General features: G+C 31.5%; 1 protein-coding gene across 8 annotated transcripts in view; it reads right to left on the bottom strand.

Annotated features, from left to right (window-relative positions):
* LOC145268225 (neurobeachin-like) overlaps positions 1-25,070 on the bottom strand; it is a 607,546-nt gene that overhangs the window by 198,331 nt on the left and 384,145 nt on the right. For all 8 annotated transcript variants that reach the window (XM_080123533.1, XM_080123540.1, XM_080123535.1 and 5 more), the window contains 4 exons: positions 18,578-18,718; positions 15,023-15,505; positions 2,856-3,212; positions 440-566 (listed from right to left, as the gene is read on the bottom strand). In XM_080123533.1, coding sequence (XP_079979659.1) covers positions 440-566; positions 2,856-3,212; positions 15,023-15,505; positions 18,578-18,718 — 1,108 coding nt within the window. The remainder of the gene's footprint in view (positions 1-439; positions 567-2,855; positions 3,213-15,022; positions 15,506-18,577; positions 18,719-25,070) is intronic.

Genomic DNA, 25,070 nt, shown 5'->3' with positions numbered 1-25,070 from the left:
GTATGGTCCTGTGACACAACAGCTAAAGCTGTTGAGTCACAATTGCTTCTTAATGACAGTTTTCTGGAGATTAAAGGCTCCATCTTCACTACAGGCAATACTGAGAATAAAATTATTAAAATTATGTACAAAACACTTCTAACTAGTTATGGCTTATAGAACAGTCTACCCCATGGAGTAAATAAAGGGTTTAGTTTGAAATTCCATAGAAATTCCCATGTTTGACAAGGCACATCTGAAGAAGGTTGGAGGTTTAATCAACCAAAACGCTGTGAGAATAACATTCCAAGATGAAGATAATAGTTTGAATAATCCCAAACATATAAATCATCAATCCTTATCTCAAAAATTCCAAAACGTAATGTACTATTTTTTTGTTATGCATAAATAGAACCAAACAATGAAATAAATTTGTCTTGGATAAGCAAAACATATTTACCTTCCTTCGTTGACCAACTCAATGAATGCTAGACCAGCATGCTTCTGTAGTGAATTTTGCCATTCTTGAGAACACAGGAGCATAACAAGTTCAACAACAGATGAACTCTGTTTTAATGTAACGAGTCCTATGGAGGAAATAAATGTAGCAACAAATAAATCAGAAAACATATTTAAAAAAAAAAATGTACACTGAAAAGAGTAAAGATGAATGTTGGTCGGTTGTTTTACGCCATATCAACCCTTTTCGGATTATTTAATGCCGAATCCAAAGATTTTGAAGAAAAATTTTTTAATAGAATATATATATTTTTTTTTTTTCAAGTCGGTTTCTATTTAACCCATAGTTGGGACCCTAACAGGTACTACCACTCCAGGTCAAAGTGGACCTTGGAGCAATGGCAATTAAAGGGTGGCTCCACACTCCCCAAAGCACACAAGCTGGGGCCTCACCATCAGATATAGTTTAAGGTCATATCCAGGACCAAAAGAAAACAAGTACAGGGTAGTTCAGTTAAAAGTAGCCCAGTAAATGTAGTAAAGAGGGAGAACATTCTTTTATTAAAATTACCTGTAGCATTGTTTAAATTACCTGTAGCATTGTTTAAATTACCTGTAGCATTGTTTAAATTACCTGTAGCATTGTTTAAATTACCTGTAGCATTGTTTAAATTACCTGTAGCATTGTTTAAATTACCTGTAGCATTGTTTAAATTACCTGTAGTATTGTTTAAATTACCTGTAGTATTGTTTAAATTACCTGTAGCATTGTTTAAATTACCTGTAGCATTGTTTAAATTACCTGTAGTATTGTTTAAATTACCTGTAGTATTGTTTAAATTACCTGTAGAATTGTTTAAATTACCTGTAACATTGTTTAAATTACCTGTAGCATTGTTTAAATCACCTGTAGTATTGTTTAAATTACCTGTAGCATTGTTTAAATTACCTGTAGCATTGTTTAAATTACCTGTAGAATTGTTTAAATTACCTGTAGCATTGTTTAAATTACCTGTAGCATTGTTTAAATTACCTGTAGCATTGTTTAAATTACCTGTAGAATTGTTTAAATTACCTGTAGCATTTTTTAAATTACCTGTAGTGTTATAAAAGATGCTGGAAGTGCTCCTCCGTTGACATCTATACGTTTCTCGGCACGTTTAACAACGTTTGCAGATACTGCCTGTAGATCTTCTCTGGTGATTTTCCTGATAGCATTAGTAATGTTCTCCTTTAGTTGGTCTAGATTGTGAGGATTATTTTGCATAAACTGTTTGCTTTTAAGTCCCTCAAAGATAAATATCACATGATGACAAGACCGGAAAACATGGTAACCATAATCTTTTGCGTATTGTTTTCTCTTCCGTAAACATGTCATGATCTCGTACCAGTGATCTGTGAGACATGTGGTATGTAGTGCCATCTTGTTGGAAAAAGAAATGCATTTTGTCTTGTGGTGTCAGTTGGTCTTTACACTGTTCCAAGATTTGTATTGATTAGAGAAAGATTATATAGAATGGGGTACTTTTAAGTGGGCCATCCTGTATAATTATCACAACTTTTACGAATGTAGTATATAAAAATTCAATTACTTTATGTAAATAAAGATATTTGGATATTACAAAAGGAAGATAAGATATTTATATTAATAATAGAAGACTACTGACAGTGATATTTTAAATAATGACTAAAAGAGAACCTATTTTATTAGTAATGATGCGCCAGGTAATAAACTCGGTTCTTATCCAGAATTACCTTTATATTCAAAACAAAAACGCTGTATGGTGTACATACCCATTACACAGTGACAATATCATATTCCAAAAATCATGTAAATTGGTAAAAAAAATGGTTTTATTTTTAAAGAAAATCAAATTTTATGAGTAATTGAGAAGTGACTGTTTCACCCACCATTTTGAAAAAAATCCAAAGAGATAATTTAACAATAATTCATACTTACTAGATTTATGTTGTAATGCCTATGAACTCCCATTAATCATTTAAAAATTTGATTTTCTTTTATGAAAATAAAATTACTTCATCAATTTATGTGATTTTTGGAATATGATGTTTTCATTTCATCACGAGTATGTACATTATACAGATTTTTCTTTATTTTGTTTTTTTAATATAGGGGGAATTCTAGACAAGAACCATAAACACAAAAATAAAACCTGAAATGATGGATCTAGGACTGAAAAGAACCGTTTACACTAAGTAAAGTAAAATGAAATGTTTTGGACCAATTGCCCATCTGGATTTCCTTCCAAATCTAACGTTTATCTTTGAATTGTGTTGCTTTTTGAAACTTTAGGGCATTAAGTTATTCGCATTAAAAATAAATTAACATGTAACCAAAAATAATAGTAAAATTTTCAGAATCTGTAAATAGGAAAGAATTATTAACAGGAACTTACCACCAACTAACAATTCTTGTCCATGAGATCCAATTAATGTTTTAGAAAGGAATGGTGCAAAGTCTACAAAGATTTCTCTAAGGAGTGGTGCTGCTGATCCCAGTGCTTTCTCAAGACGGTCAGTCAAAGAACTACTCTCATTAGGTAGAGGCAAATTGTCAAATGGTGCCGGAATTTTTGCGGTTAGTCTCAAGGTTTCTGGAGGCTTTGTATTCGGATCCCCTACTGCAGCATTTGTCTTTTCATCAATTCTAATGGAAGATATTCCCTCTTGAGGCTTTTCGTCTCTCTGGCTACCATCTGCTAAGACTTCTTTATTAGCATCAACATTCTCTGCAGGAGATGCATTTACGTTTTCTGTAATTAAAAGTTAAAAAAAAAAATGAAATTCAGTTTACTATATATATATATATAAACTATGCTATGTGTGTGTTTATTTCAATAAATTCTAACAACAAAGGAGTCATGAACAGCGGTGACTTTGGTTGGGACTATGTCAACAACGCCCATGTCAACAGTGTCCAGTATTTCAGCGGCATCTGTCATTTTGAACATTTACCATATAAGGTTGTTTTACGTTTTTGAATTTTGAGATGGCAATTTATTATTCATATTATTTGGATTCTTCAGACTACTTTTCTCATCTTGAGCATTATTTTCACAATGTAACTTCTGATCTTCTTCGGATCTATCTTGTTGAACTCGGGAATCTGTACAAAATTTTGAATGGAACCGTTTATCCATGGAGGTAGCATGCTATCATTTTATCAGCCATTTTTTTTTTTTTTTTATACGGTGATCACATCGACCACTACTCTTATGAGCCATTTATTTCACTAAGCATTTCACTATTGTATTTTGAGTGTTGCCTACATTGAGAAATGAATCTTCAACCTTTAGAAGAGTTTAACTTTATCACTGAATTTTACCAAATGCTTTATTCATTATTCATATATGGGTCCTTCATAAAAATTCAGTTTAAAATTACACTCTTCTTGATTCAATCTTGAGTGCAAATGACACTCAAAATACGATTGCAAATTACGTAGGACTTCTCGATAATGACTGAAATTAGAGCATGCTATACCCGGGGATTAAATAATCCATGCAGATTCCCTGAGTTGTACAGAAAGATTCCTGAGTTTGAAAAGTTAGACCTGAAGAGTATAAGGAGTTACCTCACTACAATTCATTTTAAAAATTAATTAACTCAACCCAAATGACTGTTAATAGGAAATATTTTTAAATAATCACCTAAAAATAAAAATGAGCAAGAATTAAGTAATATTTTAGATGGAAACATAAATAAAGTTTTTATTTTTCTACCTTATATATAAATAAATAAAAATGACAAATCTAATGCCAGATTGGTATTGTAAGTATTTATCTAATGTAATAAGAATGATAGCCATGTAAATTAAATGAAACAAACAAAAAAAAAAAAAAAAAAAAAAAACAACCACGCAATCATACAATTTTACTTTATTATAACTAGACCGCCCCCCCCCACAAAAAAAATAAATTAACATTGAAAAATCACACCAGCATCTGTTAAGATGTTTAAATTTGGTGTATTTGAGGGGTAATTGACTGACAAAGGATCTAGAATTACACCAATTAACATTGCTGAGGTAATCGTTTGATTTAATAAAATTGAAAATAAAACATGATAGATTCTTACAATTCAACAATGATAGATTTTTATCGATCTGCATCTAACGATGAAAATTACCATCAATAAAATTTTGCTTATCTTTTACTTCCATTTGTAGTTAAACATTAATAGAAGTATTATTCCTTAATTGGAACTCGTTTTTTGAGATGAGCATTATATATTAATTTATTTTTATTTCGGACTACTAGTCTCATCTTTATTAGTTGTTTTTTCGAAGTTCCTATCCGTCGCGGTTACCACCTGACGAAGGCCAGAGGAATAGTTGGCCGAAACGTTGTGAATAAACAAACCAATAAAAAGATAAAAAAATAACAACTAATAAAGATGAGACTAGTAGTCCGAAATAAAAATAAATTAATTAATAGAAGCTTAATTTTCAATGTGTATATGTACATATGTGTATTTGATTAAACAACAGAAACAATTCCTGTTTACAACTCATCTACTAACAAAATATTTTATATGACACTTGCCGACATTAAACAAGCCTAATTAATAATAAGTTCCCAAACCACATTGTCAATCAACAAATTAAATACTTTTTAAAATAAAAAAAAACACAAACAATAATGATAATCATAATATTAATTTATTTTATTGTAACCAAATACACCTTATAAGTCAACAAAAAAATAAAAATATCTTATATAAACATATTTCACTCATTAAAAAAACCCTCTAAATTGCAACTTATTACAAAAAATCATAAACTAACTCACTAATATGTAATAACCCAACGTCTAATGACAATGTACTAAGTACTAGTAATGCCGTATATATCTTTAAATGCTTAATAAAAAAAATGTGTCTCTACAAACAATACATATATCGATATGATAAAAAATAGCTTACATGTCACCTGTCTCCTCATAATGCCTCCATTTACCAATATCTAGTAGCATGACACCCCCCTCAAATGAATTCAGAAACATTAATAAAATATACTGCCGTCTCAAATTGCAACCTGCATCTCCCTACTATTAAAGCCTTACTTATTTAAGCAAACAACCCCACTATCAACCAGACTCGATACGAAAGGAGAGAGGGTATACATAAATGCTTTTGAAATGGTTTTAATCGGCTTTCTCAATAAATTCAATAATTGCAGTTTTGTAGCTCATCACTTGCCTGACGAAAACTTATAAAGGTCAAAAACGTTTGCACATATGGTAAGTCCCTGTTCCCACTCGAGCATCAGATCAATGGTTCACTAACTTGAAAGGATGGCTCAGAAAAGAAACAAACAGAAATTGTCACCGTCGTTTAATCAATCATGCATCAAAGGAAAAAAATATACATATATATATATATATTCTTCTTTTTGTAACCTTTATTGACTTGATAGTGTAATAAAGTTCCTGTGTAGCTTTACACTTTACCTTAACTTATTCTGTGTGTGTATATATATATATATATATATATATATATATATATATATATATTTTGTGTACAGAAAGTTGTTAGTTGAGACAGGTCATTGGTACCGTCGGTTTCAAGCCCGATAATAAGGCCCGTTTAAGGTATCCTTATCAAGCTCTCTTCAGCCAATATTCGCTTGATAAGGATACCTTAAACGGGCCTTATTATCGGGCTTGAAACCGACGGTACCAATGACCTGTCTCAACTAACAACTTTCTGTACACAAAATATAAGTACGCTCTTAAAATTTGGATTTTCCTTTTAATTGAGCACTCTGCTGGAATTCTTTTTCCAAAAAAAACTAATCATATATATATATTCTTCTTTTTGTAACCTTTATTGACTTGATAGTGTAATAAAGTTCCTGTGTAGCTTTACACTTTACCTTAACTTATTCTGTGTGTGTGTGTATATATATATATATATATATATATATATATATATATATGGTGGATTCTCTCATCAAAAAAGGAAAAGCAAAAAAGGTTCAGCAAATAAAGTTAATATTTCCTAAGCTCATGTGTGCTAGCAATACAGCAGATGTTTTGCACATTTTCTTGCAGATGGTACACTTGCATCTATTTGATTGTTTGAAATGCCATCTTGAGTAGACATCTAATATATATATATAAATATAAAAGCGAAAATGTATGTATGTATGTATGTGTGTTCGCTTTTTCTGTATGTCTACAAAAGGCTTCTTTCAGAGAAGCGGTCGCTCGTTTCACAACTTTTTAAAACTTTTTATATCACATATAAATCGTAATATCTCACAGTTAACAACGAAGCTCGCCTGTCTATTTAATTTGCTCGATTTCGGGAAGATAAATATTCAACATTTGTCGCTCACCGCATGTGGGTTAGTCTTTTTCCTATAACATCTTGGGAAAATAAAAATCCCGCAGTCAAACTTGACCTCATTAACTCATTAAAATGGGCACCTGCCAAATCCAAGTAATTAAATAAATTCAAACGTGTTTCCGTTAGCATCTCGCGATGGGGAAATCGTTAACGTCGCACGTTTTTTCCACACTTTAATTTATAACTTTGCCTCAAGGGTTCGATCCTCATACTTACTTTTTTTTTACCCCCTCCCCCGAGTTTCCACACACACCTCCAAACACCTGGATAACGCCGGGTACCCCTCGCTAGTATATGATAAAGGAAAGATAAAGAATAAAAGTTATATATAACTTTATTATATCCTTAGATATTCCTTATGGAAACGTTACAGGGAAATTTAAGAAAAAAAAACTCTTTAAGCCATGGCATTTTAAAGCTAAATGCTTCTTATCAGAAGAAAGAAAGGTCAGAATAATACAAAATGCAAATATAGAAAAATAAACTGGCTTACTGACCTGTAAAAATGAAATGAGACTAAAGGAATAAGATAAAATGGTAAAAAGTAATTAAAAGTAGGTACAATATATAAAGGTAAATCAGAAGAGTAGTATATAAGTAGGTAAATATATATATATATATATATATATCTATAGGCCACTTGATAGTGTTGAGCTTTTCTTATCTTGATAAGTTTTGCTTTGTTATAGATTTACTCTTTGATAACATAATTGCTTTATATATATATATATATATATATATATATATATATATATATATATATATTATAAGCTCTATTTCCTATTTGGTTTTATCGAGCTTTTACATCTGGCTGAGATAACTTTATAAATATTAATTCTTTAATATTTATAATATACTTTAATTTTACCATTTTGGATCATTTTGGTAAATTTAATTGTAATTTTTATTATATATATATATATATATATATATATATATAGGGCTCATTCCATGTCAAATCGACAAATTGGGGGAGGGGGCACAAATCATGTCCGACACGGATTTTTTTCAAATTTGCTACACTTATAGATCTCTATGAAAGGAATTGAATGGCACTTGTTAAACATCTCAAGGTCAAGGGTTCCTGAGATATGACCTTGACATTTTACAAAAATGTCAATTTTTATGAAGAAGTGACCAACTTTAAAAGACGATATCTCTGTTGTTTATGGGCCTACAAGTTGACTTTGACCTTAACTTTTGACCTGAATTATCTCAAAAACCGTTCTTTCAATTTCTTTTAAATTTTGACAGAAGATTTGTCTATCTTATGACAGTATATATTCCAAATTTCGTGATGGGCCTTTCACTAGAACTATCGTTACAAGCGTTTTAAAGGAGTGTGCAAATTAAAAATGGCGGAACGTAGTATCTGCGACTTCATATAAAACATTTTGATATTTCCTAATATGGTCAAGCTTGATATTTTTGTAAATCTATTTTGATGCTGATTAATATTTACATAAAGACCATGGTCAAAAAGTAAAAAAAAATTCTGTTGATAAAACTGAATTTTCTTCATTTGTTTTTTGGTACTTGTGCACTTTTTGAACCATGCTGAAATAATAACGTTATTTCGGAAGCCATTCTTAACATGTGGAGAGGAGGGTGTTTTGTAGGCACCGCCAAAACTGGGGGGGGCAGGTCAGTACTTTTTGACGGACCGTCTTTTTAAAAATCTACCAAAAATCAGGTAATTATCCGATCAAAACGAAATTTTCAGCGATTATTAGGAGAAGAATGAACTTTATAACAGTGTACTTATTTTTCATAAACGATATTTATATATATATTTTTTTGCTTACAACTCCCCCCCCCCCTGTTTTGAAGTGGGAACAAATATGCTTAAAATAATCATCTGAAACTGAACAAAACATATTGTGTTGTTGTAAGGGACAGAATTATAGATTAAAAAAAAAAAAAAAAATTGTTTGCATACCTTATTTTGACGTCTGAATATCAGAACTTTGATTGTGTTTAATTATCCCGCTTTTGAGTTTTGAAGTGTGAAATTCGGTGAATATGTTAAGTAAAATAATTAATTTAAGTTAAGCAAAACAAAACAAAATTTTTTTTAATATTTATACGAAAAAAGCCATTTTAAAATTTTTGATAAATAAATTAACAATTTTTTTTTAGCGAGCCGAATAATGCATGACCATTATTAAACAGAGCATGCTTTGAATAATCGATACAAAAAAAAAAATTCGATAAATATTGTGCCCTTTGTGTTAAAAATAGCATCATTTTTTTCGATCTCGTTTGAAAACGTTTACCGCCTTTCGACTACGGTGGACCAAACGCGCTGAAATAATTTTTTTTTATTCTGCTTTAAATTGCCCCCCCCCCCCGCATTTGGGGGAGCCTGGCCCCCACACACATACACATTAAAAACCAAACTCATACAAATGGTCACCCATCTGGTACTGGCCAGCCTCAGCTTAATAATACATTGAAATTTTCGTCACTGAAAAATAAGTTTTTTTGGCCTGTTTGGTCTTCCATAGTTTTCTTCTTATCAAAAGAAAACGTAAACAGAGTCGATCTGAACTCTACGTCGACGCGAAATATCTGGTTACCTATATGAATAAGTGAAATTATATGAAATTCAGGTACTTATAATATTTTTGCATATTCTCTTAGAAAATCATCCTAAATCTTAGTTAGACAATAAATAAATAAATAAATTATTTCAAAAACCCTTTTTTTTAATATTTAAGTACGTTTTTTGTGCAAGACAAAAAATGTCAATTGTTAACTTTTTGGGAAAATTTAACATTTAAAATTGAATTAAAAATAGTAGAAAAAGTTTTACATTATTCTGTTTTCTATATGATAAAATTCAGGGTTTTATCTTTCTGGAAAAAAAAAGTTACTCAGAAATAATGGATTTTAATAAATGTAATTTAGTTTTAAAAAACAACAACAACTTGATTTTGCGGCCATTTTTGGCGGTGCCCAGTGTTTTGCAACTAATGTGTACTTTCACCTAACAATTTAATAATAAAAAAGAACATATCGTAAAACTTTAAATTGAACTGAAAATACAATTTGAAAATTAGCATGGTTCAAAACGTGCATAAGCACCGTTTTTTTAATGCACCACGGATTTTGTTATGGAAAAAGTGATATATAATAAAAAAGAATTTTGAAAGGTGTTAAGGGTTTATTAAATTATACGATAAAGCATATGTAATCTGAATGGTGAACAAATCTTTCTTGATGATCAATATTCTAGATCTACTAAAAGGCAATTTCTGTTGTTTATTGGTAATTTTTTTTCAATGAAAATTTTTTTAAATGCATGATCTTAAAAATTCTTGACATCTTGAATTTTATGCAAATTCTGGTTGTGAAGTCAAACTGTTTTATGACTTTCATACTTTTCTTATACAACACAGATTTTGATACAGAACGTGATGGAATAAAAATTTCTAAAAAGTGCGTTGAGATTTAATTAGGTTATAGTATCAAAAGAATAAACAACATTTGATGGCGATGGTAAACAGTTTCTTTGGCATTTTTAGAAATATTAAGTGTACACTATTGTTGTGGAGACGCCCACTAATTAACATATGTGGGTGAGTGAGATATATAAAGGTATCAATCATCAATACCGGGAGAGTTCTGCAACAACCGCCAAATAGGCAAGACGCCTATGTTGCCTCCAGTAAGACATGCAACACGCTACCTGCCGGAATATCTCCAACTGAAGTATATCTGAAGACTGTAAATATGTATATAACTTCTCTTCCTAATATATTATTGTTATACCTTTACTTTCATGTTCTTGTTAATTATTTGTGCAGACACAACAGTGGCAACGGGAATTCAAAAAAAGACTTACGAGGGATAAAATCCACTATTAAACACAACAGTGGCGTTGAGAATTCTAAAAAAAGACTTACGCGGGAAAAAATCCACTATTAAACACAACAATGGCGTCGAGAATTCGAAAAAAGATTTATGCAGGATAAAATCCACTATTAAACACAACAGTAGATTTGAGAATTCGAAAAAAGACTTACGCGGGAAAATCCACTACTAAACTCAACAGTGGTGTACGAAAAATATTTACTTAAGAAAGATTGAAAAAAAAAACGTACTTGAAGAAAAAAAAAATCTACTGTTGAACACAACAGTAACATCGAGGATTTTGAAAAAGATTTACTCGGGAATTCACTGTTAGACACAGCAACAGTATTCGAAAAATAATTTATGCGGAAAGTTATCACTGTCGGAAAAAAAACCCAAAAAACAAATGAAAAACAAACGAAAGTAACTACAAAATTGTCGAATGAGATATTCAAACACTGGATACTTGAAAGCAAAATACTAATAACCATTTCAAAGTGACTACAAAAGTCAAAGAAAAAAAAAATGTGTTTTCGCTAGTACACCATGAGCTATTATGCAAATTGTCTTGAAGGAGAAAAGTGATATTTTTTTTCAACTGTACCAAGAGAGGATTTTTTTTTTAAAAGAATTCTTGTATGTAATCAAAACTTAACGGATTAAGAGAAAAAAAATAAAATACATTTTTTTTTTCATCCCTCAATAGAAAAAGGGAAAAAGAAAGGTACAACGCAAAAAATAATATATCGATAGAATTCGGTTGATATAAAAAAAAAAGCGAACCTAAAAACGGTTGTTCATAGTTATTGTAAAAAGTGAATTAGTAAAATAGACTGATTTGTCTAATCTCTGAAAAAAAAAAACAAGATGGAGGAATTTGCTAAAATAATGACACAGTTCATGCAGAATCAGCAAATCCTAAAAAAAGAACAGCAAGCACTACATGCAGAAAGAGATGAAAGACAAAATGAACAACTCATAAAATGCCTACAAAGGCAGGAAGAAAGGTTCGCGCAGATGCAACTTTAACAGAAAGAATTTGTTAGAAAGATTAACAGCTAATTCCATACAAGAAAGTAATACAACCTTCTCGAACACAACAATTGTTAACAGCATAGATGTGTTCACATACGTACCGGGAGAGGATAAAACTTTTGATGCATACTTCAAGAGATATGAAGATATTTTCGAAACAGACTGCGAAAACTGGCCAAATTGAAAGAAAGTAAGTTTATTACGTTGAAAGCTTGGTACCAGTGAAAATTGTAAATTTGTTGATTTCATATTGCCAAGGAGAACGAATCAGTTAGATTTCGCTGAGACCGTACAGCTTCTTAAGGAGTTATTCGGACCGAACATGTCTCTTTTCCACAAGAGATGCTCATGTATGACTCTTAAGAAAACTGATGAGCAGGACTACCTGGCATACGCGTCAGTAGTAAACAAAAACTGTGACAACTTCAAATTATCGGAACTCATGGTGGACAATTTAAAATGCTTAATCTTTGCACAGGGTCTAGTATCCACAAAAAATTCAGAGATCCGAAGGCGCGTTCTCTCAAAATTAGAGACAAAACAAGGCCTGACATTACAGAAATTAACAGAAGATCGCCAAAGGACAGTATCACTAAAAAAAGATTCCAGGGATATAGAAGAAGCAGGAGTGGCGTTCATTAGGAAGATTAAAAAACCTTTCAGAAACTCAGGACAAAGAAATCTTGAGATTAGTCAAAATTCAAAAAAATACTCAAATTATAATAACTACAGAAAACGAAATTACGATAATAATCAAAGAAATTATAAAAAGACAGTATCAGGTAATAATTGCAGATGTGATAAAAACATTTGGAAAAGGATTGTCCTTACAAAAATATCAGGTGCTACAATTGCAATAAAGTTGGACATAAGAATGTTTGCTGTCGAACAAAAAATAGAGTACACAAAATGAGAATAAATGACAAAGGGAAAAATAATTTACGAAAATATGTATCAGTAAATATTTTCGACAAACAAGTGAAATTTCAGCTTAACTCTGGATCGGATTTGTCGTTAATAAATGTCAATACTTGGAAAAAGCTGGGTAAACCGACTCTTCAAAAGTCAAGTAAAGGTGCACGAACAGTGACAGGAGACGAAATAAAATTCGAAGGAGAGGTCATCCTGCCCATTAATTTAAATGGCACAACAACGAAATTGAAAATCTTCATAATTAAAGAAAGCGTGAACTTATTGGGAATTTACTGGATTGAAAAATCCAATCTTTGGGATAAACCAATGAACACTTTTTCTAGAAAAATAACCAGTTGTACCCCAACATCAGGAAATATTAAAAACGATCTAAAAAAGAAATTCCCAGAAATATTTACTACTGAACTGGGAAAATGCAATAAATTTAAGGCTTCGTTCAAGCTAAAAAAGGATGCAACACCGGTGTTTAAGAAAAAATGGAATGTACCGTTCACCGGTTTAGACAAAATAAATAGCGAGCTAGATAGACTCGAAAAAAACAGGCATCTTATCGAAAATCGAAACTAGCGTCTGGGCAGCCCCTACAGTGTACGTAAAAAAAAAAGTCGGAACAAATTTGAGTCTGTGCAGACTTTTCTACGGGCCTAAACGATGAATTAAAAAACCACCACGACCCTTTACCAAGCCCTGAGGAGATATTTGCCAGACAAAATGGTGGCAAAATATTTTCAAAAATAAATTTGTCCGATGCCTATTTACAAATTCCGATGGAGTGAAAGGGTTTTTCAAATACAACCGTCTACCCTTTGGGATCAAAGTCGCACCGGCGATTTTCCAACAAGCAATGGATACAATGCTGAACAGAATAGATTGTGCTTGTGCATACCTGAATGACATAATTATCAGGAGCGTGCCCATAAGTGAACACCAAGAGCATCTAAAAGAAGTATTCACAAGAATAAACAAATACGGATTCAAGGTGAAAGAAAACAAATGTGAATTTTGTTTAGACGAAATCAAATATTTAGGGCAAATAATAAATAAAGACGGTCGACGCTCAGACCCGGAAAGATCGACAGCAATTAAAAACATGCCGGCCCCACATAACATGACGACTCCACAGAATTTCTTAGGTCTCGCAAACTACTACCAAGTAATTATTACTTCGCTTATTCTTTAGTTTACCCCCCCCCCCCAAACACAGGTTTATTTATGCCATTTTTTTCCATTTTGGTTTTGGATTTATTTTTTACATAGTCTTTTTTATAATATTTAAGCAGGATTATTAATTACCCCCCCTCCATACACACACCTACAAACACCCGGGCAACGCCGGGTACCCCCCTCCCCCGCTAGTCTATATATATAAAAGGCAAAATGTGTGTGATCATTTCGTGTATGTCTTCAAAAGGCTTCTTTCGCACGCGCTCCCGGGGTTGTTACTATTGCTTAAAACTGTGTATATGGGTCCTATATAATAATATCTAGGAATTAGAAAAGCGCGTAGCGTATAGATTTATTTATGTCGATTTTTACAAAATTATTGCTATTTTGGCTTCTCGCGTGTTGATTGGGCTTTTTAGTATAAATATGTGAAACTAAACTCAAACGATGTCTTCTTTGCGCTGGGAAAAATGTCCAGAAGCAATCAGCTTTGATCAGACACCCCTCCCCAACATCTGTTGGGGAAAGAAACAGTTAAATTTGGGTAAACAAACCCAAACGCTGTGTGACTTTTATTTGACCTTCTTAATTAGGTCAAATGGAAGCAGCAGAGTTAACTTTTATTGCGCACGCCTCTTTTTATAGTTAAATAACTTGCTTAACGTTGTCTGTTGTCGCCGTGGGTCAATGGTTAACGTAACAGGGTTATTTTTTTCACACATTAATTTCCAACTCAAGGGTACGGGTTCGATTCTCATACTTACCTACCAAAACGTTTATTTTATTATTTAAACCCCACCCCCCACCCCCCGAGTTTGGATTTACCTCAAAACACCCGGGCATCGCCGGGTACCCCCCGCTAGTTATATAGAAATTAGTTAGTTACAACTTTTCAGAAAGTTTTATAAAAATCCAAGGCATCAATTTTTTTTAATAAGCACAAAAGTGTTAATTTTAGCTAATTTAACCCGAAAGGCACCCGGGGGGGGGGGGGCAACCAGAGTTTTCCCGGAAAATCCGTTCTGTTACTTCTTTTACTCATATCATTTTTAATGTTTGTGCAAAATTTCAAAAAATTCCAAGGCATAGTTATTGAGAAAAGTGTGGACAGACAAACGGACAAGAGTGAATTCCTGTTGTCGAGGGACCAAAAACAAAAGTGTTATTTAATAACAATTGCCTCAACGAAAAGCCATGTACATATCAAAGTTAATATCAACTGTACCTGTATTTTCATTTGGAGTTGCTGTAGTTTCCACTTTGTTATTTGTTCCATCCGATGCTGCAGAAGAATCAGTTGTAGCAATCTTATCAGAAGATCTGCTTTCATCCACAGCAGTAGTCACATCAGTTGCACTTGATGCTGTGGGGTCTGTACTTCCTGCAGTTATATCATTTCCAGGTGGTTCTTCTTGAGGTGTTATAGTTTCATCATGACCATTTTCTTCATCACAACCTTTGACAGCCATTTCTGCAGAGCCTGCTGCTATTTCGTCCTTTGAAATTGTCTCTAGTTTTGGAGCGGGTGTTTTATCCTCCTCATTTGAATTTATAGCTTCGTTGGTTGCTTCCAAACTATTCTCATCTGCCCCATTGTTTTTTAGTTCCATTTCTGTTTTTTTATCTGTGGAACTTTCTTCGCACACAGCTTCTGCATTCGTTTGTTTCTCTTTGTCAACTGATTCGTTTGCAGGACTTGTTGAACCTTCTAAAATTTTAAATGATAAAAAAAAAAATGAAAGATGATATTTTTTATTTGTGACGACTACAAAGCAAAGTTGTCATAAAAAGTGTCAACATTATTTAGATTCTTCAGACTATTATTCTTGTATGTTATTCTTACAACGTTTAGGTGTATATAATCTCTAACCTTCTCAGGTGTATCTTGTTGAAATTAAGAACTTTGCTGAAAAATTTGGGAGTCTGTCTGTACAAACTCGGGGAGTCTGTCTGTACAAACTTGGGGGGGGTCTGTCTGTACAAACTTGGGGGGGTCTGTCTGTACAAACTCGGGGAATCTGTCTGTACAAACTCGGGGAATCTTGCGCTCAAATTCTGGGAATATTTCTGTCAAACTCCGGAGTCTTTCTGCCAAACTCAATGAATCTGCATGGAATTTTGAGCAGAACCCTTTTATTTAATCCATAAGGATGACTGAATAAAAGTCCTAAGTAATTCACAATTATATTTTGAGTGTTCCTCACACTGAGGATTTAACCTTCAACCTCTAGAAGAGTATAATTTACAACCGAATTTTACACAAAGACCCATGGCATAGTAGATAAAGTATTTGATAACAATAGTCCAAAGAATCCAAATAATATGAATAATCAATCCTCATCTAAAAATTTCAGAAACATAAAATTATCAATACTTCTACATTTTCCGATAATATGTTTAAAGAGATGCATTTATAATAAATATTATGCATTATTTTTACTAGAGATACTTAAAACTATGCTACCACAAAATTACATATAAACATGTCTTTGGTTTTGTATTGTTTAATATTTTACAGTTTGGATCTTCTTTTTTCTTTGTACACAGCTGAGAAGTACGATTGAGGACCTACTGACAAATGTTTGATTTTCTGATATTTTGTTTGTTTGTTTGTTTGTTTGTTGAACAAAACAACAAACAAGAAACCATGTTAATCAAAAGTAAATTGATAGGACATGAAATCTTTATATTCAATTAATTTAATCTCATTTTTTTTTCTAAAATGAGAATATTTTCTATTATCAGGTCCATAATATTGCCACCAAATCATGGTGTTCTATACTGCAGGCCACTTTATGGTGTAGCTGAGAAACACAACTAGAGACCTACTGACAAATGTTTGATTTTCTGATATTTTCTAAAGGAACTTAAGTCAACCATGCCCGAAAAGACAATAGCATTCTTAACTGAGAAGCACAACTAGAGAGCTTCTGACAAATGTTTGTATTTATATTTTTCAAAGGAAATTATATTAGAAAAGACAATAGCATTCTTAGCAATACTTGAAGAGAAGAAGATGTGTTAAATAAATGAAAAAACATATTTTTGTTGTGGAAAAAAAGTATTAAACAAAACAAAGATGTTTGATATGATCTCCATAGTTTCATTTATTTTTCAACACATCTTTTTTTTTTTTTCAGGTATGGCTTACAACATAACTGTGCATGCTGAATCCATTATCTCAAATTGCTTTAAGTAATTTGCTGACTTTGTAGAAAGCTATGATTTCCCAAAACACTTAGATTGTCTGAAACAATAAACTTCCATAAAAATCAATAAATTCATATAAATCTTGATTAACGTATTTCATATTGGAGAAGATAGTTCCTGTAACAGGAGAGGGTTTGTTGAACAAAACAACAAACAAGAAACCATGTTAATCAAAAGTACATTGATAGGACATGAAATCTTTATATTCAATTAATTTAGTCTCATTTTTTTTTTGTAAGACGAGAATATTTTCTATTATCAGGTCCATAATATTACCATTAAATCATAGTGTTCTATACTGCAAGCCACTTTATGGAGTAGCTGAGAAGCACAACTAGAGATCTACTAACAAATAGTCCCGGTAAATTCCTAATTTCTCACCCCACCCCACCCTTATTTTCAATATATTAACAATATACATAATGTTGATAAAGGCAATAGACAAAGGAAAGTTACCAAAAGTAATACTGTAATCTTACAATTTCTGATCCTGGATAATACCAAGTAAAACAAATGGTTTTGGTAAATTCCTAATTTCTTCCCTTCTCCCTCACATTCAACGTATTAAGAAGATATGTAATTTTGACACAGCTAAGAAGCACAACTGGAGACCGCTTGACAAGTGTTTGATTTTCAGAGATTTTCTAAAAGAAAATTAAGTCAACTATATGACTGGAATTGTCGCTATAGAAAAGACAACATGATTCCATTTCTGTTTAATGAAAATCAGTTTTCATTTTTGGTTGCAGATCATCTACTAGTTGTAGACATGCAGTAGAACAACACATGCGGCCACAGCCGAGATCGAGTTCACTACACGTGTGTAGTGTAATTCAAATCTTGTCCGTAGCTGAATACTTGATGCTTTTCTAGGGCTATCAAGGTATTTTTTATTGTGATGCCTACCATGGTTTAAGAGAGGCCCATCTACCCTCAAAGAAGGATAGACTGCACCAGCTTCCCAACCTAGTATTTTACCTCGCGGTACATACAGTGCCTAACCTTCCCAAATGGTCATCCATCTGGTACTGGCCAGGCTCGACGTTGGTTAACTTCTGTGATCTGGTGAGAACCAGTCAACGTGATTGTGCCATACTTTGATTGTGACATGCAGACATAGATGAATACAAAACCTGCAACTGCAATACCAAAGTATACATATGTGTTATTGGTATATCATCATTTCTTTTATTATACCCAACTTTAGTATTTACATAACCACTATTTTTAGAGAGTTTTTATCATTAAAAATGTCTTTGTTAGATGAGTAATTGTTAATTCTAGTTATTGATTAATGAAGCTGTACTCTGTAAGGTCAAAAAGGATTCTAGACGCTTTCTATGGATTTTATGGAGTACAACATCGATTTATTGATTATGTTTTTATCTGGACTTTATTCTATTGAAAATGCCATTTAATTCACAAAAAAAGTGAATGAGGTATTTTCAAATTTACACTACCAGTGATATATATTTTTTTTATTAATGTTTATCCTTGAATGAAAAGAGTCCATTTTTGAAAGTCCATCATTAATTTTTCTTGTTTTTTTATACGTAAATTTTTAACTAACCCGACGTTACTTTCTCGTCTGTACCAACATGAACATCAGCTGCAATAGAAACAGTCGCAGCATCCTTTTCCAGACTTTCACCGCTTGTGTCAGGGTCATTTTCATCTACAAATGAAATTACTTCTTCATCCGTTTCGTTACCTTTAAAATAGAGAAAAAAAATATTTCTTGGAATTGATTTATAAAAACGATGGAATAGTACAATGAAAAAAATCATTTTTTTAATAGCATCTTTATATGCATATACTAGTGTGTGCGTGCATGTATGTTTGTGTGTGTGTGTGCATGCATGTGTGTGTGAGAGAGAGAAAGTGTGTGTCCGCGTGCACAATGAATAAATAAGTGGATGATGTTTCGTCTTTATTAAACAAAATGCTGTCATCAGAGCAAGTTTAAAAATTGAAATAATAATTATGAATTTGGTAAAGCATTAAACACACAAAATAAAAGTTTGAAAAAAAAACAAAAAAAAAAACAAATTTCCTATGCATATAGCATCTTATGATTTTATTAAAATATTTAATACGAAACTTCTCCTTTCTCCTTTTTTGCTTTAATTCTATTTTTAATTATTTCACATTTTAAATTCACTCGGATGAAGTACTTAAATAATAAAAACGAAATATTAACTATGCAAACGAGTTGATTGCATTGGGTTTAGTTAGTTATTCATCCTCCACATTTTATGAGATTTCATTCAATTTTTTTAATCATAAATGAATGCATATATACATACACACACACATATATATATATATATATATATATATATATATATATATAGTGGCATCAAAAAGGAAGTCAGCACTTGTCATTTTTTCAAAAACTACAAATTAAAGCTACATTGAATGTAACTGTTTAAATAACCTATACCTCATTCTATTTGTCTATAATTTTACCTGTTTATATTTAACTTTTAATTGAAATATTCTAGTGTTCACGTCAATTTAAAAAATAAACTTCAAATCAAAAAGTCAAAAAGAAACTCTGCACAATGGAAAATTGTTATTTAAATGTAACTTTAGCACATTAATCCAACACAAATACAACAGGAACAGAATGAACTAGTTAATATTTAGTAGCATAGTCCTTCTCCAATTTGACAGCCTACAATCTTTTGGGCATTTCTTGAATTAGTCTGGGGCAATACACTGATGACATTTTTGTCTTCCAGATTTGAAATTTGATCATTGCATTGCTGTTGCTTGATGTAATACCATACGTTTTCAATAGGATTGCGGTCTGGAAATAGCACAGGCCAACCTAAGTACGGAATATCATGCTCTTTAAGGGACCTCTTGACATTGCTAGTTGTATTAATGGGAGCATTATCCTACATGAAGATGGGATTATCATCCAAATTCTAGCCAAAGTAAGGTAGAAAATGCCCAGTCAACATATTAATGTACTTGGTCGAATTAACTCGACCTTGCAAGCGCTCTATATGCCCTGGATCATTGACACTAATAATGCCCCACACCAAAACTGAACCTACACCATCTTGCAGTGTTGATACTGTGCACCTAGGATTAAATTCTTCATCCTTCTTTCGATGGATGTACTGCCTACCATCACTGCCTAGCCTATTGAAGTTGCTTTTGTTGCTCAAAATCACTTTCAACCAATATGAAGAGTCATTGCATCTGACGAAGATCAAACAGCACTTTCTATTCTTTACTGAAATCATTGGCTGGCATCTTGCAACACAGCCTCACAAATTAAATTGTTGTAAGAGAGAGCTTTTAACAAGATTTCATTGTTGTTGGATTTTGGAAACCATTTTAAATCTGTTCCTAAGGCTGCGGATCTTGACAGCATTGTCTTCTCTGTTAGAAGTAACTCTAGTACGACCAGATTTAGGGGCATCACGGTGTTTTGGTGTTTTTTGCACAGTCATTCATACGATTTTTTCATCAGATTTAAATCTGCGATTGCCCATTTTCTCGATTGGATAAACCAGTAAGGTGGAGATTAATGAGCTCTTGACGATCACCAAGAGAAAGTTGAAGCATATTACGTTGTTACGTTGTATAATCTGGAATAACAACAATTACGATTAGAGATGCTTTTTTGCCTAAAAAGTTACGTTGTATAATCTGGAATAACAACAATTACGATTAGAGATGCTTTTTTGCCTAAAAAGTTATGTTGTATAATCTGGAATAACAACAATTACGATTAGAGATGCTTTTTTGCCTAAAAAGTTACGTTGTATAATCTGGAATAACAACAATTACGATTAGAGATGCTTTTTTGCCTAAAAAGTGGATATTTTTAGCTGGTTTTAAGCTCATTTGTTGCTGTGGAGTTTCTTTTTCCCCCTCTTGACTTGAAGTTATTTTTTTTTAAATTAAAAGTCAAATATGAACAGTTAAAATTATAGACAAATAAAAGGCATGTTTTCTTTTGTTCATTTTCTATTCTGTTACTTGATTTCATTAATCAATACTTTAGGTCTTTCTTTTTTTATTTTTGTTTTTTCTTTCTTTGTTTTATTTTTTTGTGTAGTTGTTTTTACTTTAAGTGGCAGAGAAGTTTTAACCATCTTGTTAATATGTATTATGGGTGAAACCCATCACGAAATAGTCATTTATTTAGTAAGATATAAGTTTCACTTCACCACTTGTTAAGAATACGGATGCCCATTATAGCAGTAATCTATCATTTTTTTTTTTTTAATTAACAAATTTTCTTACAAAATTAACAATATTTATATACAAAATTAAATATTTTCCCTACAAACAAATTACAAACAAAATCGATTTTTAATAATAATTGAGTTGTTTTTTTTTTTTGTTTATTTGTGACACTGAAGATTTTCATAAATCATGTTCACTTAATAAACTTTGAGCATGTACATTTTCAGCATATAACATCCTATTTCTAGGTTCTTGAAATACAATTTGGGGTGCTGAAAACATACACAGTACAGTCATCTGCTTTCACATTCTCAGATTAAACTTGAAAATTTATATTCATATATGATAAAAAAAAAAAAATAAAAATAGAAATCTAGGCTTCAGGGATAGGAGTAAGTAGTTTATTGGGGAGAGGATGCTGGAACATGTGTCCCACTATTTAATAACAAAATATAAACAAATAGACATAAAATAAAATAAAGATTTAAATATGAAAATTATTATGTGCATTGCATGGAATAAGTTCAGGGAGATTTTGACATTATTAACTCACAGAGAGTTACAAATATCGAGCAAGTGAAGAAGCTATCTGGCATGTGTACAAAGTGTGATGATGTATGAAAGAGAAACTTAGTGAGGATTGAGGATATGTGTTGCATGAAGAGAAATAATATGAGAATAATATGCACGATACATAATGTGAGTCTTAAAAACAGGCTTCGATCTGATGACCTCAGAGGAAGATTAAATCTAGACAGTATAAATAGATGTGTGAAGAGCAAAAAGCTTTGTTGGTTTAATGATATTAAAATGGATGAGAGTTCTTGGGTTAGCAGATGTAGAACAGTTGAGGCAGCAAAGTCAGTTGGCAGAGAGAGGCCAAGGAAAACATGGGAGGAGGTAATGAATATGGACTTAAAAGAAAGAGGGATAAATGAAGACCTGGCTAAAGATAGGTTAGTTTGAAAGTCAATTTCTAAAAGCATTTCAAACACATGCCAACATGTAAAACTGAGTACGATGGTAAATGATAATGCTTTATTACAACATAAAAGGACCCTTGACCCTTTTCAAGTCATAAAGGTACTACATAATGGATATCGGTCAATTTCTAAAAGTAGTTCAAGTTCATGCCAACATCTAAAACAGATGTTAAACTGAATGTGTTGATAACTAAAAATTAAATATGACAAAGAAAAATGTATTGTTTTTTTCTAAGGAATAAAGGAACACAGAAAACATATTTAACAGTTCTTATTACAATTATGTTCATGTCGAAATAACATTTAATGCAAGAACTCTCACTTGAAAATTGCAAGTTTCATAAAAAAGCCATCTATATATATATATATATATATATATAAGTAGGTTGTAGTTTGCTTGAAGCATTGTTGAAGAAAATTATAAGGTAAAATTAAAAGCCAAGAACAATGCGAGATTTTTTTTTTTATATAGAGTAAAATTAAATGCAAACAAAAGAAATAAAGTTCTTTTTTTTGTTGTTTGTTTTTTCTTTTTCACACAAATTTTAACTCTAAACAACAGTAATTTTTTTTTTTTTCTGTTGTATTCAATGGTGATATAAATCTCAATATATTTCAGACTTATTAGTCCATTTTCAAGAGAAGACAGTGGAAGAGTGTTCAAAATTGGAAAAGTAGCCGCCGAGTTTGCCACGTGATACCGCGAAATATAGAACAAAAAATGACGTTAGGAGAACGTTAAAATAAATCAGTTGATGTTTGAAATACTTGTTGCGTTTGTGAATCAAGGGAGATGACTATTCAAGCAAGGTTTTTTTTTTTTTTTTTTTTTTTTTAATTATTGTTTTTCTTATGTTTTAAACTTATATTATAAAAGCGGAGCTCAATTCCAGTCTATTATTTAGTGTGGGAGTATTTTTTGAAATAATTAAAGATTCGAGGATACGAAGTTGACCTACGTTTCTTGAAGAAGCAAGAATGTTGATGTGAAAATCTGGTTCTGAATTAATGCAAGTGCGAATATGTTTATAGAACGACGAAGCAGTAGTGTTTAAGTGCTCTTTAATGCGGTGATGAAGCAATCTGGTAGTGCTTCCGATGTAAGATGCACTGAGATTTATATCACCATTGAATACAACAGAAAAAAAAAAAAAATTACTGTTGTTTAGAGTTAAAATTTGTGTGAAAAAGAAAAAACAAACAACAAAAAAAAGAACTTTATTTCTTTTGTTTGCATTTAATTTTACTCTATATAAAAAAAAAAATCTCGCATTGTTCTTGGCTTTTAATTTTACCTTATAATATATATATATATATATATATATATATATATATACATATACATAATGAAGCATTAAAATAGATGTTAAGTTAAATATGATGATGATTGCTAATATGGAGCATTTTTAAATAATCACCTAAAAATAGTAATTAGCATGTGGGATAACTCATTTTAAATATAAGAATATAATAAGAGTTAACTACCTTAAGTTTAAAAAATGTACAAACAAATTAAAAACCAAAACAACTTCACTGCATCCTGGACAACACCAGATAGTTATAGTTAGTCTAATATCTAATTTTTCTGTTTAGTTCCGTTTATATTCTAATGTTATTCATCTGATTTATTTTTAAAAATACCACTCAGGTGACAAGGGGAATAACTCTATTTTAATTGAAGAATATAAACAAATTGTCTCTCACAATTAAAAGGTTATTTCTTTTCTTTATATAAAGTTATGTTTGTGTATATGTTTCTATATTTGCATGTACAAATCACATTCCTAAGCTAATTAACTGAATATTATAAATTTTGGAATATAGCTGCTGGCTGTAATATAGGTTATATTTAGTTTAATTTAGTTTTAGACAGGCTAAAAAAAAAGTGTTTTCTAAAAATTTGACTACTTCTCAGTCTTATGAAATTTAAATAAGTATTAGACATCTAATAATAAGTATTCGCCAAATTTTTATTTCTTTGCAGTATTTTAAAGGTGCTTTAGGGGCCATAATATGGGAACAAGATCACATTTGAAAATTCAAATCTTCTAGATTGGCAATGAGTTTTACCCATAATCATTAAACGTCAACAAAGATTTCTTAAATTTTAAGAATGATAGTGTGTGCAGATATAAATGTATACTATATATACTAGTCTATATCAGATGAAAATTGGGATAAGGATTCTAGACATAAAGCTTATCATTATATCTTCATTTTACTCTTCATAAGGAAGACATAAAAGGTACTCAAAACTGTTCTGGTCAGGAAATTAATTTTACTTTGCCTGGATTGGTATTTATCTAGTTCTGTATGTATGTGGCACTATTTGTTAGGTGGCACGTTCAGTGTAGTAATAAAGATACTTTTGCTGAGTGATGGGGCCTGTTGTGTAAGGGTTAGGCAGTAGATTTCCTATAATCCTATTTTTTTAGGACTCTTTCTCTTTTCCAAAATGACTAATGTACAGTAAGCACACATATTTTGGTTACTCTGTTTTATCCTAGCCTATACTACCTTAGCTAATTCTTTGCATGGTAGGAAGAGGGGAGGACACCTTATCAAGATCCTTCAAATGGTGCAGAGATTTTCCAACCCAAATATGACAATACTCCATACATTAATTTTCTAACTCTATAAATATACTCTGATAGTAGATTCGTAGAGATAAAAAATCCTTGTAACGGCCCAAACTTCCAATCTTTTGCAAGTATGTAAAATTTTCATATCATGTAATTTTTCTAGCGTAAAATAGAAAATGCATTTTTTGTTTTCATATATAAAAAAAACAATGATAAATTTAGTTATCCAGATGTTGTTATGGTGTTAGGTCGATAAGATATTTCCAAATACACTTTAAAAATGTTTTTA

The sequence above is a fragment of the Euprymna scolopes genome, chromosome 43 (genome assembly GCF_053919585.1).
Source record: "Euprymna scolopes isolate OS-2025 chromosome 43, ASM5391958v1, whole genome shotgun sequence".
Taxonomy (NCBI): Eukaryota; Metazoa; Mollusca; class Cephalopoda; order Sepiida; family Sepiolidae; genus Euprymna; species Euprymna scolopes.
This window is presented reverse-complemented; position numbering and strand designations above follow the sequence as displayed.